The 10,722-nt window shown below is 35.2% G+C and overlaps 1 protein-coding gene across 25 annotated transcripts in view; it reads left to right on the plus strand.

Annotated features, from left to right (window-relative positions):
• LOC147497210 (calcium-transporting ATPase 8, plasma membrane-type-like) overlaps positions 1-8,569 on the plus strand; it is a 30,403-nt gene extending 21,834 nt beyond the window's left edge. For all 25 annotated transcript variants that reach the window (XM_086559861.1, XM_086559858.1, XM_086559859.1 and 22 more), the window contains 16 exons: positions 667-729; positions 813-911; positions 1,428-1,538; positions 2,107-2,277; positions 2,906-2,965; positions 3,659-3,823; positions 4,175-4,291; positions 4,919-5,017; positions 6,779-6,916; positions 6,999-7,099; positions 7,221-7,266; positions 7,373-7,507; positions 7,664-7,771; positions 7,862-7,953; positions 8,069-8,172; positions 8,263-8,569. In XM_086559861.1, the coding sequence (XP_086415987.1) occupies positions 667-729; positions 813-911; positions 1,428-1,538; positions 2,107-2,277; positions 2,906-2,965; positions 3,659-3,823; positions 4,175-4,291; positions 4,919-5,017; positions 6,779-6,916; positions 6,999-7,099; positions 7,221-7,266; positions 7,373-7,507; positions 7,664-7,771; positions 7,862-7,953; positions 8,069-8,172; positions 8,263-8,267 (1,614 nt within the window). In that variant the 3' untranslated portion in view covers positions 8,268-8,569. The remainder of the gene's footprint in view (positions 1-666; positions 730-812; positions 912-1,427; positions 1,539-2,106; positions 2,278-2,905; positions 2,966-3,658; positions 3,824-4,174; positions 4,292-4,918; positions 5,018-6,778; positions 6,917-6,998; positions 7,100-7,220; positions 7,267-7,372; positions 7,508-7,663; positions 7,772-7,861; positions 7,954-8,068; positions 8,173-8,262) is intronic.
• The last annotated feature ends 2,153 nt before the right edge of the window (positions 8,570-10,722 follow it).

Here is a 10,722-nt window from a genome sequence, read left to right on the forward strand (position 1 = left end):
TAGGCTAACATAAAGGTCCAATTGATGGCTAAAATAGATCGTGGTCTTCTTCTTCGCTCCCTCCCATCTCTGCTGCTGCTGCTGCTGCTGCTCTCTCATCTCTCGGCTTAGGTAATTTAAATAAATAAAACCACCTAGCGCCTAGCCCATCTAAGCGCCGTCTAGAAGGCCTAGGCGCTAGGCGTTCCCCCACCGCCTGCCTACCGCCTACCGATTTTTAGAACATTGGTAAAAACACATCGAACCTATATAAAGCTTGATTGTAAACTGATTTATATATCTTTTGTTCTCTTTTTATGTATGAATTATATTTCACATGCTTAACTAGCAGAAAAAGAAATTATCAACTGTTAGCTTTCACAAAAAGTTTCCATATAGCTCATATGGATGTGATTGTCGACTTTATACAGTCTTCATTTTTAATTTTGTTTTCCTTTTTGATTGGTAAAACTTAATACAGATTTCTAATGTAGACATGTAGTATATGGTACTAAACTAGTAGTCTAGTATACTAATTTTAATCCGGTCCTTCAATCTTGATCCTATTGATGGTTTGTACACATTTCCATATCAATTATGCTCGCAAGTATCCTATTGATGGTTTGTCTTTCGTACTGCAGTTCTTGTGAGAAGTTTTTTTATTATTTTTTTTCCCCACTTTCACAGGGTGGTGAAGTGGAGATTTCCGGATCACCCACGGAGAAGGCCATCCTTTCTTGGGGGCTCAAGGTACCTTTACTGTGTTCTTATCTGTGTAAAATTTTGATTCTCATGTTAACTTCTCGAGCTAATTTATATGTCTCTTTCAATAGCTGGGGATGAAGTTTGGTGATGTTAGATCACAGTCCTCTATTCTTCACGTGTTCCCTTTCAATTCTGAGAAAAAGCGAGGTGGTGTTGCACTGCGTCTGGTTAGTGAATTCAATATCTTCCACTATCATATATTGACATGGTATTCAAGCACAACAATATATTGGAGGTTAAGGTGATGGTCTTGTAGAAAACAAGACAAATACAAGGGAGAGATTTTATAGCTAAGTTACATTGACATGGATAGGTGTGTCCGTATCCGACACATATATGAAGAGTTGGACATGGCGAATTTTCAAAAGTTGAGTTTTATCACAGACAATGTGTCCGCCACGGACACGTGGACACTTATCTGAACCAATTTATTTTCAAAATATGGTGTGTCCATGTAACTTAGTTATATAGGAAAAAAATGGACACCCTTTTTCTCTCTGGAGACCTTATACTTTTGGGACCTGCGACCTAAATGTCGTTTGTCAAGGTTTCTGTTTTGTTTTGTTTTGTTTTTCTTTCCAAAGGCATTGGTAGTGTTTCCATGCTTTTTGTTTGTTTGTTTGGATTCTCTTGCTGTGGTTATGCTGATGAATCTATACTCTGCAATTTGATTATAATGTCAGGCAAACTCTGAAGTTCATATACACTGGAAAGGTGCTGCTGAAATAGTCTTAGCTTCGTGTAGATCATATCTTGATGCAGATGGGAGCGTGAAGCCAATGGATGAAGATAAGGTGAACTTCTTTATGTTCACACACTCGCACAGATATCGTAAAGTAAGAAATGAAAAAAAAAAACATAAAAAATTCTATTTCCCATGGTTTTTCGAACGAGGTTTGTGCTAATATCCCCTGTTTTGATTAGCTACAGGACTCAACAGATTTAATGATAAAAGTCCCCTTCCCTGTGTTTGAAATCACGTTATTTTCTTCCAGACGTCTCGGGATTTCGAATGCAGCATGGATGTTGCATCCTGATTTTCAATGTAACATTTACTTTGCTTTAAGAATCACTGTACTGAAAATTTAATGCAACATGGATGTTGCATTCCGTTATACAGTGACTTGTTTACCTGTCAGTTCTAAGGACGCTTAACTCGCCACGAGATGACCTAATTGCCCCCATTGGTCTAAGTACTTTTTTCCACTTTTGCCACACAAAGATGCCAAAAGGGTCTTGATTCATAGGACTCTTCACCCATGTCTTATTAGTACATCCATTTTAAAAAGGAGGGTGTATTCTCCATTTCCTATTCTTTGAAACGAAGTTATCATATAAAAGAAGATTGGACTCTGGTTGCAGGTGATATCTTTCAAGAAAGCAGTTGAAGATATGGCTAAACGTAGCTTGCGGTGTGTTGCCCTGGCGTACAGGTTATTTGACATTAACAGCGTTCCAGAGGATGAAGATCAACTGGCACAATGGGTTTTACCTGAGGATGACCTTGTTTTGTTGGCTATTGTGGGGATAAAGGTATATGACAGTAATTATGATTTTCATCTTTTTTCGTTCACACTGTGTTATTGAAACGTACTAAATTTTTCTACTAGAGAATAATGATAAAGATATTGCTCCACACACTGACACAAACAAACTTGCCCACTTTCTTGACAATTGATGGTATAGGTCGTTTTAAACAGCCAGTTCCTTGCTTTGCCTCCTCGTTTATTGAAACTATGTAACAGTGTAATATAAAGCTTTACCCCACAGGCCCACATTAGTTGCCCTTTTTTGGGTGTTGGAATTTATTTTTTGGGGCTCTATGTGTCTATCCATTTAGATCTGTATTCCATTTGAGGTAAGAGACATTTCAGTTGATACCTTTTGTACTTCTAGCCTCACATAGTATAATTTCGTTGAAAATTTCTACTTGTTATCTTCATGCATTATGCTTTCATTTACTTCTCTACTGATGTTTACCATTTACTTTAATTTTTTTGCTTCCAGTACTTTTGTTTGACAATTTTGACTGATAATTTTTCCTTCTGTATATTCCAACATTTTATTTTCTGAAATCAAAAACTATGTTAACAGTTAGAAGTAGTCTTTATTTTTCTTTATTTGTATTTCAACATCTGCTAATAGATATGCTCCTGTCTAGGATCCTTGTCGGCCAGGTGTAAAAGACGCTGTGAGGCTATGTACAAATGCTGGTGTTAAGGTATTGTTTGAACTCTGAAGTCTTAGACATCAGCTACAAGCGCATTTGTTTTTCTATGCTTTGTTCTTTTCATTTTTCTTTCTTATGACCAGAAATTATCCTCATTTAACCCCTAAGAACCTTACCAGAGAACACCACAACACCACCCCCTCCCAATGCGATTTCCCATGCTATTTACTTGTATATCCAAATTCAATTATTTTCAAGTTTTCAAAGGGTGCATACTTTTTCATGATGGTGCACACTCCTCAAGATCAGTATGATTTTAGCTGTCAAGAGATTATTAATTACATATCAAGTTATCATTGTTGATTTATAGTAGTATAGGAATTGTCTCCTTAGGTTTGTTCTAGGATTTATCACATACCTTCACGTGTGCCCTACTCACCTAGCCCCTTAGTGGTTGGCAATGACAAGTGCAAGAGCTGTTTCTTATGACTTCAAATTTGTTCCTAGTTCCTACAAAAGAAATGAAATCTTTGTGAGTTACTTCATGACCCTGTGTGTAAACATCCAAGCGGGCGGTTATGGTCATTCTTTGGTGCTCATTTTTAGAGAAGCAGTTGTTGCAAATCGGTTTTCTATGAGGAAATTATATAATCTATTTCTCTGAATGCTTCTTGTTGTTCTTAGTCATTCAAAGGGCATAAGTAAAAGAATCTCTGAAAACCATCTCCCTTTCCTTATAAATAGGTACGCATGGTCACTGGAGATAACCTTCAAACAGCCAAAGCAATAGCTTTAGAGTGTGGGATACTTGAGTCTGACGCAGAGGCTACAGAACCGAATCTTATTGAAGGAAAGACTTTCCGTGAAATGTCTGATTTTACTCGAGAAGAAATTGCTGAGAAAATATCGGTATGATTTTTCCCAGAATACTCTGATATTACTTTAGTTTGGTGCACTTTTACATAGTAACAGTCAATGTATGCATGCGTCTGTGTATGTCAATCTATCTGTTTCCTCTCATGTATTGTGCTTTAAATGACATGCCACACACCTTAAAAGTTGAATGTTCTGAACTTGTTTGCTATTTCCTTAAACTTAAGGTCACTGCAACTCTTTTATATACCTAAGTGCCCATGTAATTTTATTTTGGACAGTCCTGAAAGGTGTACGTACTGTGTTACTTCCTTGTAACCATAACTTGAAAAGAATGATAACTGCATTTCAAATTCCTCCAAATTAATGTTGAAGTTTGGGATATAGGTGATGGGAAGGTCTTCTCCTAATGACAAGCTTCTACTTGTGAAAGCACTTAAGAAGAGAGGACATGTTGTTGCAGTGACAGGAGATGGCACAAATGATGCTCCAGCATTGCATGAGGTTTGGCATTTTATGGTTAATTTATAGTTAGAGAACGCTTGATCACGATGAACATAGGTAGAACTATCGTGGGTACAAAACTGTTCTTGGGACAAACATTTCCACTTGTTTCACCTAGGAGGTTTTCTGCTCCATTACTACCCAAAGTTGGATGATCTTTTTCGTGTTTCTGGTGACTCTATGTATGACTTTTTGGACAACCTTTTTCCATATAGTTTTATTTATTTCATTAGGAGGTTTTCTGCTGCAAAAAGGAAGTGTTTGAATGAATTTAATAATTTTTTGATCCCATAACCCTCTAAGAAAAAGAAGAATAGTAGTTTTGAAGATTGTTCTTTTCTCATTGCTTCCATTGGTGGGGCTGGGGCATTCAGATTTCAGAATGGTGAACCAAAAACTGTCCCACATGCCATATGTTACCTAGATTGCAATTATACATCTTGGACTCGACTTGGTATGACACTATTGGACTATTATCCAACATTATGGTGGCAATTGTTTTGAAATATCTGGGTAACATAGCTCATCTTTTTTTACGCTCTTTTACAATTGCTTTTTACTAAATTTCTTCATATTTTGTTGCTTGATTCCTTGCTATACCTGTGACTCTGCCTCTTTGGATTGTAGGCCGATATAGGTCTTGCCATGGGCATTGCAGGAACTGAAGTTGCCAAAGAGAGCTCAGACATAATCATCTTGGATGATAATTTTGGTTCTGTTGTAAAGGTTAGTCTAGACACATCCAATTAGCCTAAATACTGAAGAAATTATTATTTATCGGACTGCCTCTGGCGATGCTCGTGACAATTGGTGTGATTTGCCATTTACCACACCCACCCTGCTCTTTATTTTGATATGTATGATTGATCCCATTCAGAAGATCTCAAAAACAGAAATACCAATTTCATTGTAATCCAATGCATGGATTAAAGCTGTCATATTTCAAATATGTATATTCTTTTAGTTTTTTTTATTATAGTTTTGAAATTTAGTAAAGAGAAACTTAAAAAAATTGGACTCTGATTTCTGGACAGAAATTTGCTACGGAATAAATTTGTAATAAACAATCGATGGAATAGGAACAAATCATCTCTCAATACATTTTACATGTTAAGCTTTTGATTCCCTATACTCATACTGTATGAATTATAAGGACTCTTACCACAGATTTCGAAGTAGGATATTAATCTCAGCTTCTACCAACCTAATTCAGATGTAATCACAATCATGACTGAGAAACCAAATTCCTTGAGATATGTAACGTCTGTTTTGTTATAGTAGATGATTCTTCTGTATATGCCAAAAGCTAGGTTACATGGACACGGCAATATCTGAAAAAAATGTGTGTCGACACCGTGTCGACACGGATACGCGAGTCAACACGGCTAAAATCGGCGAAATACGGCAGACCAAGAGTAAAGAAAACTGGTTACTGGTCGAGAGAGGACAGAAGACTAGAGAAGGTAAGTAAAAGAAGAATAAGAAGAAGAATGGTGCAAGCTTTTCTTTTTTCTTCAATCTGGTTTCCCTTCTCTTCCTTCTTCGGTTGGTGTGGTTGGCGGCTGAACTACATTTGCTTCTTGCAAACCAGATCTATTTTTTAAGAGGTAGGGACGTAGGGTTTGTATTCACGTGAGTCATGACTGGGACAAACTTAGAAGGAATTGAAGTTGACTGGGCTTCTTTTAGATGGGCCTTGCTTTAAAATTTTAACTAAGAATCTCATATAAGGTCTTTAAAGTTTAAACACGACCCATACTTGTACAGGTGGTCCATTTCTATTTATGGACCTTGAAAAAACTTCTAATTTAATAAATTTATAATTATTAAAAAATTAATTAATTAAACCTATCCGTGTCCCCGTGTCGATCTCCAACAGCTCAATGTATCGGACACCGACACCCGTGTCCGTGTCAATGTAACCTAGGCCAAAAGGTATACAATCTGAAAAAAAAATTGAAATAGGGAAAGCTAAAGCAATGTGGATGATAAGAAAGCCATATCAACTTTGTAATCGGTTACCAAGATATGGGTGTGTCTTCATCCCTTCAGCTTTAGAAGTTGGACTTGCTAGTATGATCTTGGCACATATTTTGTCTAAGTTGTGGGCAATGTCGTACTGTTGATCTGTCGTACTGTTAATCTGTCGTGAGGATATTTTTGTTCTCCTCTTAGTTAATATAAGAGGAGAGCATAGCTTTTGGTTGTCAAGGATTGGGGGTTATGTTCTGTATTGAAGAGGATGGTCTTGACTTTCTTAGATTTTTATTACATGGTTATAGTAACATGTTTATTATTATTATTTTTTATTTATTTATTTATTACGAGTAAAATTCAATTCATTAATAGCATAAAATTATTATTGTTGTTAAAGTGAGAACTTGTCTGTTTCTTGCTTTTGCTTTCTATTCGAGTAATTTTGTTCTCTTGATTATATGGTTTGGATGGTATCTTCCTAATCTTCCAAGTTGGCTGTTTAATATATAGGTTGTCCGATGGGGTCGCTCTGTATATGCCAATATTCAAAAGTTTATCCAGTTCCAGCTCACAGTTAACGTGGCCGCTCTGATAATTAACGTTGTGTCTGCTGTTAACTCTGGGGATGTTCCTTTAAATGCAGTGCAGGTTTGCTTTTGTCTGAATTTCACTTATATTTTAAAAAACAGATGCCGTTTTTATTGGCTCCTCACTCTTTCTGTTTGCCCAGCTTCTATGGGTGAATCTCATCATGGATACTCTCGGAGCCCTTGCACTGGCCACAGAACCTCCAACTGATCACCTTATGCACAGACCTCCCGTTGGTCGTAGGTTAGAAAGCGACAAAGCGTATTTATCGAGCTAATTATTTGATGTTTAAATGCTGGATACTAGATATAGTCACAATTAGTTATTTCTTTTTACTGCTAATTATCGGACTCTTCTATTTCAGGGAACCTCTAATTTCGAATATCATGTGGAGAAACTTACTTGTACAGGTTTGTATGTTGTCAATGGACGAAATTTGACAAAATTTGTCTATGTGACCTGTCTTTAACATGTTACAGAAGCGGCTATTGATTTGCTTATCTTGGGATGTTGCAGGCTATGTACCAAGTGACTGTCCTACTCGTCTTTAATTTCCGTGGGAAGGAGATTCTGAAACTACAGAATGAAAGCCTTGACCGTGCTAACCACGTACAGAATACCTTGATATTCAATGCATTTGTCTTGTGTCAAGTAAGTTCATAGTTATCTTGAGCGTGGAATATAGAAACAGTGTCTAACTAATAGGTTAGAAAAGCAAATAACGATTTAATTCTATTCCAATGGGGCTGTTTCACAAAGTTCACATTTATATATTATAATGATTGAATTTATAACACTATTCTGCAGATATTCAACGAGTTCAATGCTCGAAAGCCAGATCAAAAGAATGTATTTCGTGGTATCACTAAAAACCGCCTCTTTATGGGTATAGTGGCTATCACTGTAGTCCTACAGGTAGAAAGATGTTCAGTTAATAATATCTTGTTCTTTAATTATTTTATATTTGCGCATGAAACAATAAGGTGTGTTTTTATTTTTATACAGGTAATTCTCGTTCAGTTTACTAAGGACTTCACAGATACTGTTCCACTTAATTGGTGGCAGTGGCTTGTCTGCATTGTCATTGGTGCTGTCAGGTTAGTGGGGCTAAAGTTGTTTGATCATTTGCTTGTCCTTCATTCAGGCCATTGTCTCTATTTTATCAAGTTCCATCTGACTAATTTAAGCAACATTTTCTCATAATCTCTTTAGCTGGCCTCTTGCTGTCGTCGGAAAACTAATACCTGTGCCCAAAACTCCATTGAGTACATACTTCAAAAATTGTCTCCGACGGCTCAGGCGCAGAGCTCCTCCAAGTAAGCATCTTTAACTTTTATATATGAATATTCAATACTTTGCTAGCTTTTTTATACTGAGTTTACAAGTTTTTACTTTAATTCTTTCAGGCTGATGAAACAAGATGTCTGGGATATAGCTAGAGAAGATTGGTTTGCTGGTTTTTTTGGGGCCCCTTTGTGAGTTGTGACGACTGATTGGAATTTATCTGCGAGTTTCCAAACTTTTAGGGGAAAAGGTGTTGACAACAAAACAGAAGTATTTGTTTGGAGTCGTATAACTAGTTTTCTAGATGTTATAAAGATATGTAAAGAATTTTACTGATCTCATCTTGTTACTAATAGTTGTTCAAAGATGCACAGAAAGTTAAATGGGAATCTTCAAGACTTAATACATTTGACAACGCTTACTGAATTGTATCTTTTGTTAGAACTGTCATTCTGTCGACTGTTGGGCATCAAACAAAGTAAAAGAGACGAGAAAAGGATGCACTGATGGAAGATGGTCCTGAATTGGGGGTAACATTATAGGGAGGGGTTATAGGGACATGTATAAAAATATGTAAACAAACTCAAAATCGTAAAGCATTTATAAGTTTTAGATTAGGTTAATTTTTTGTAGATGTTTCTAATAATTCTTAGCATCGTTGTAAAAATAAACGATTAATAAATTAGCCAATTTTTTTAATTTGTTGACTATATTTAATTGGGTTGCAAGTTTCGGATTTGATTAATTTTTTGGAAAAATGGTTTGTACAAAAAATTAGCCAAATCTTAGAAAACAATTATGAGTTTGTTTACGTGTTTATATACATCAGTTAATCAAAACAAGTCACGAACTCCAACAATTTCGCAAGGCTGACCTGTATCCTATTAACTCTAATTTAGTCTTGACTAATTTTCCGGTGCTAAATCTTTAAGCATTTTAGTAAAATTAGTGGGTCGATTTCTTATCTCATCATTAATTTTGTTATATCATATATGTGATTTGGAATTTCTTATATCGTTATATCTTTATATATATATAATAGCATTTCCTTTTTAGGCTCATTGGGGATGTCCACGTAAGCAAGGGGATTAAGAAAAAATAGGAGAAAAAAATAGTAAATAAGAGTCCCAATTAAAATAGTAAATAAGAGTCCCAATTAATTATGTTTCCTTTATATACTAAATCTCTTTTCAAAAGTCCTAATTAATTATGTTTTTGGGTTCATTGGGGCGGTCCACATAAGCAGGGGATTAAAACAAAATAGGAGAAAATAAATAGTAAGTAAGAGTCCCAATTAATTATGTTTCCTTTATATATTAAATCTCTTTTCAAGAGTCCTAATTAATTATGTTTCCTGTTTCCTAATCTATACACATCCAAACAAAAAATAATAAGGATTACAGGAGAGACTCTCTTCTTCAAGAGTCCTAATTAATTATGTTTTCTGTTCCTAATCTATACACATCAAAACAAAGAATAATAAAGATTACAGGAGAGACTCTATTCAAATCAGGAGAAAAAAATTGCTGATAAACAAGCTAGAGAAACAAACTGCGAGAAAAAAAACTAAATAGGAACTAAAAGTCCTAATTCTTGAACTTCTAAGTATCCCATATTCTCGAGTTCTTCAATTTACAACTATTGTGCTGATTTCAAAAGTCTTCTTTCTCTACCTCCCCAGTATGATCTGATTTCAAAAGTCTTCTTTCTTTTGATTTGTGTTTACCATAAAGTTTGGAGTGTTAAGGGAGAAGATAATGCAGGTCTAACATTAGTACGTTTGACTGTGACTTTCGAGATTGACAAACCATACACTTTTCGTATATATACCAACCTTAATTGTTTATCAACTCAATCTACTTTCTCATCTAGGGAGAATGTTAAGTTATTTATTTTAGTCGTCACTATCTATATACTATCAACATATTTTAGTATGTTCCATAAAAACGTTAGTAAGTGGATCTAAAGCTTTAAACCTTACATGTATAGTTTTGGAGCTTTGAACTTCTCTTTCATATGAACAATTCTTGATCAATAAACTTTTTCAAGTAACTATTTTCACTCACCTAATCCTCATCTACTAGCTGTATTTTATATAATGTGTTTAAGACTTATATTTCTTTTTTCTGTAGTTATTAGCATGCCCTATCCATGCTAACGGATAAACTTCTTTTGACATAATAATAAAATTTTAGTGCATCCTAAATGCAGTTATTTATTGATGGATCTGATAACCAAGTGTTTTTTCCCCATATTCTATATTGTTTTTATTTGTTTCAATATGTGGTTGTTATTTTTTATTCTTCATTCTTAATTTCCTAAGACCAATTAATTTCTAGACCAATTTGTGCATGGGTAGACATCAATGATTCTATCCATAATATCTTTAGAAGTTGAAGTAATCCAAACTTACTTTTATGGTTGTTATTTGATTATATTTGCATAATCTGATAAGTTAATGGTCGTTGTTTAAATTTTGAATGGGGTTCTTGGTGTTAGTAGTGTACTCAAGTGGGAATGAATTACTTTGTACATGGTTAATGTTTGTGTGTTAGTAGTTTGCATGCTGATGGTATTTTGGA

The sequence above is a fragment of the Coptis chinensis genome, chromosome 5 (genome assembly GCF_015680905.1).
Source record: "Coptis chinensis isolate HL-2020 chromosome 5, ASM1568090v1, whole genome shotgun sequence".
NCBI classification, from domain to species: domain Eukaryota; kingdom Viridiplantae; phylum Streptophyta; class Magnoliopsida; order Ranunculales; family Ranunculaceae; genus Coptis; species Coptis chinensis.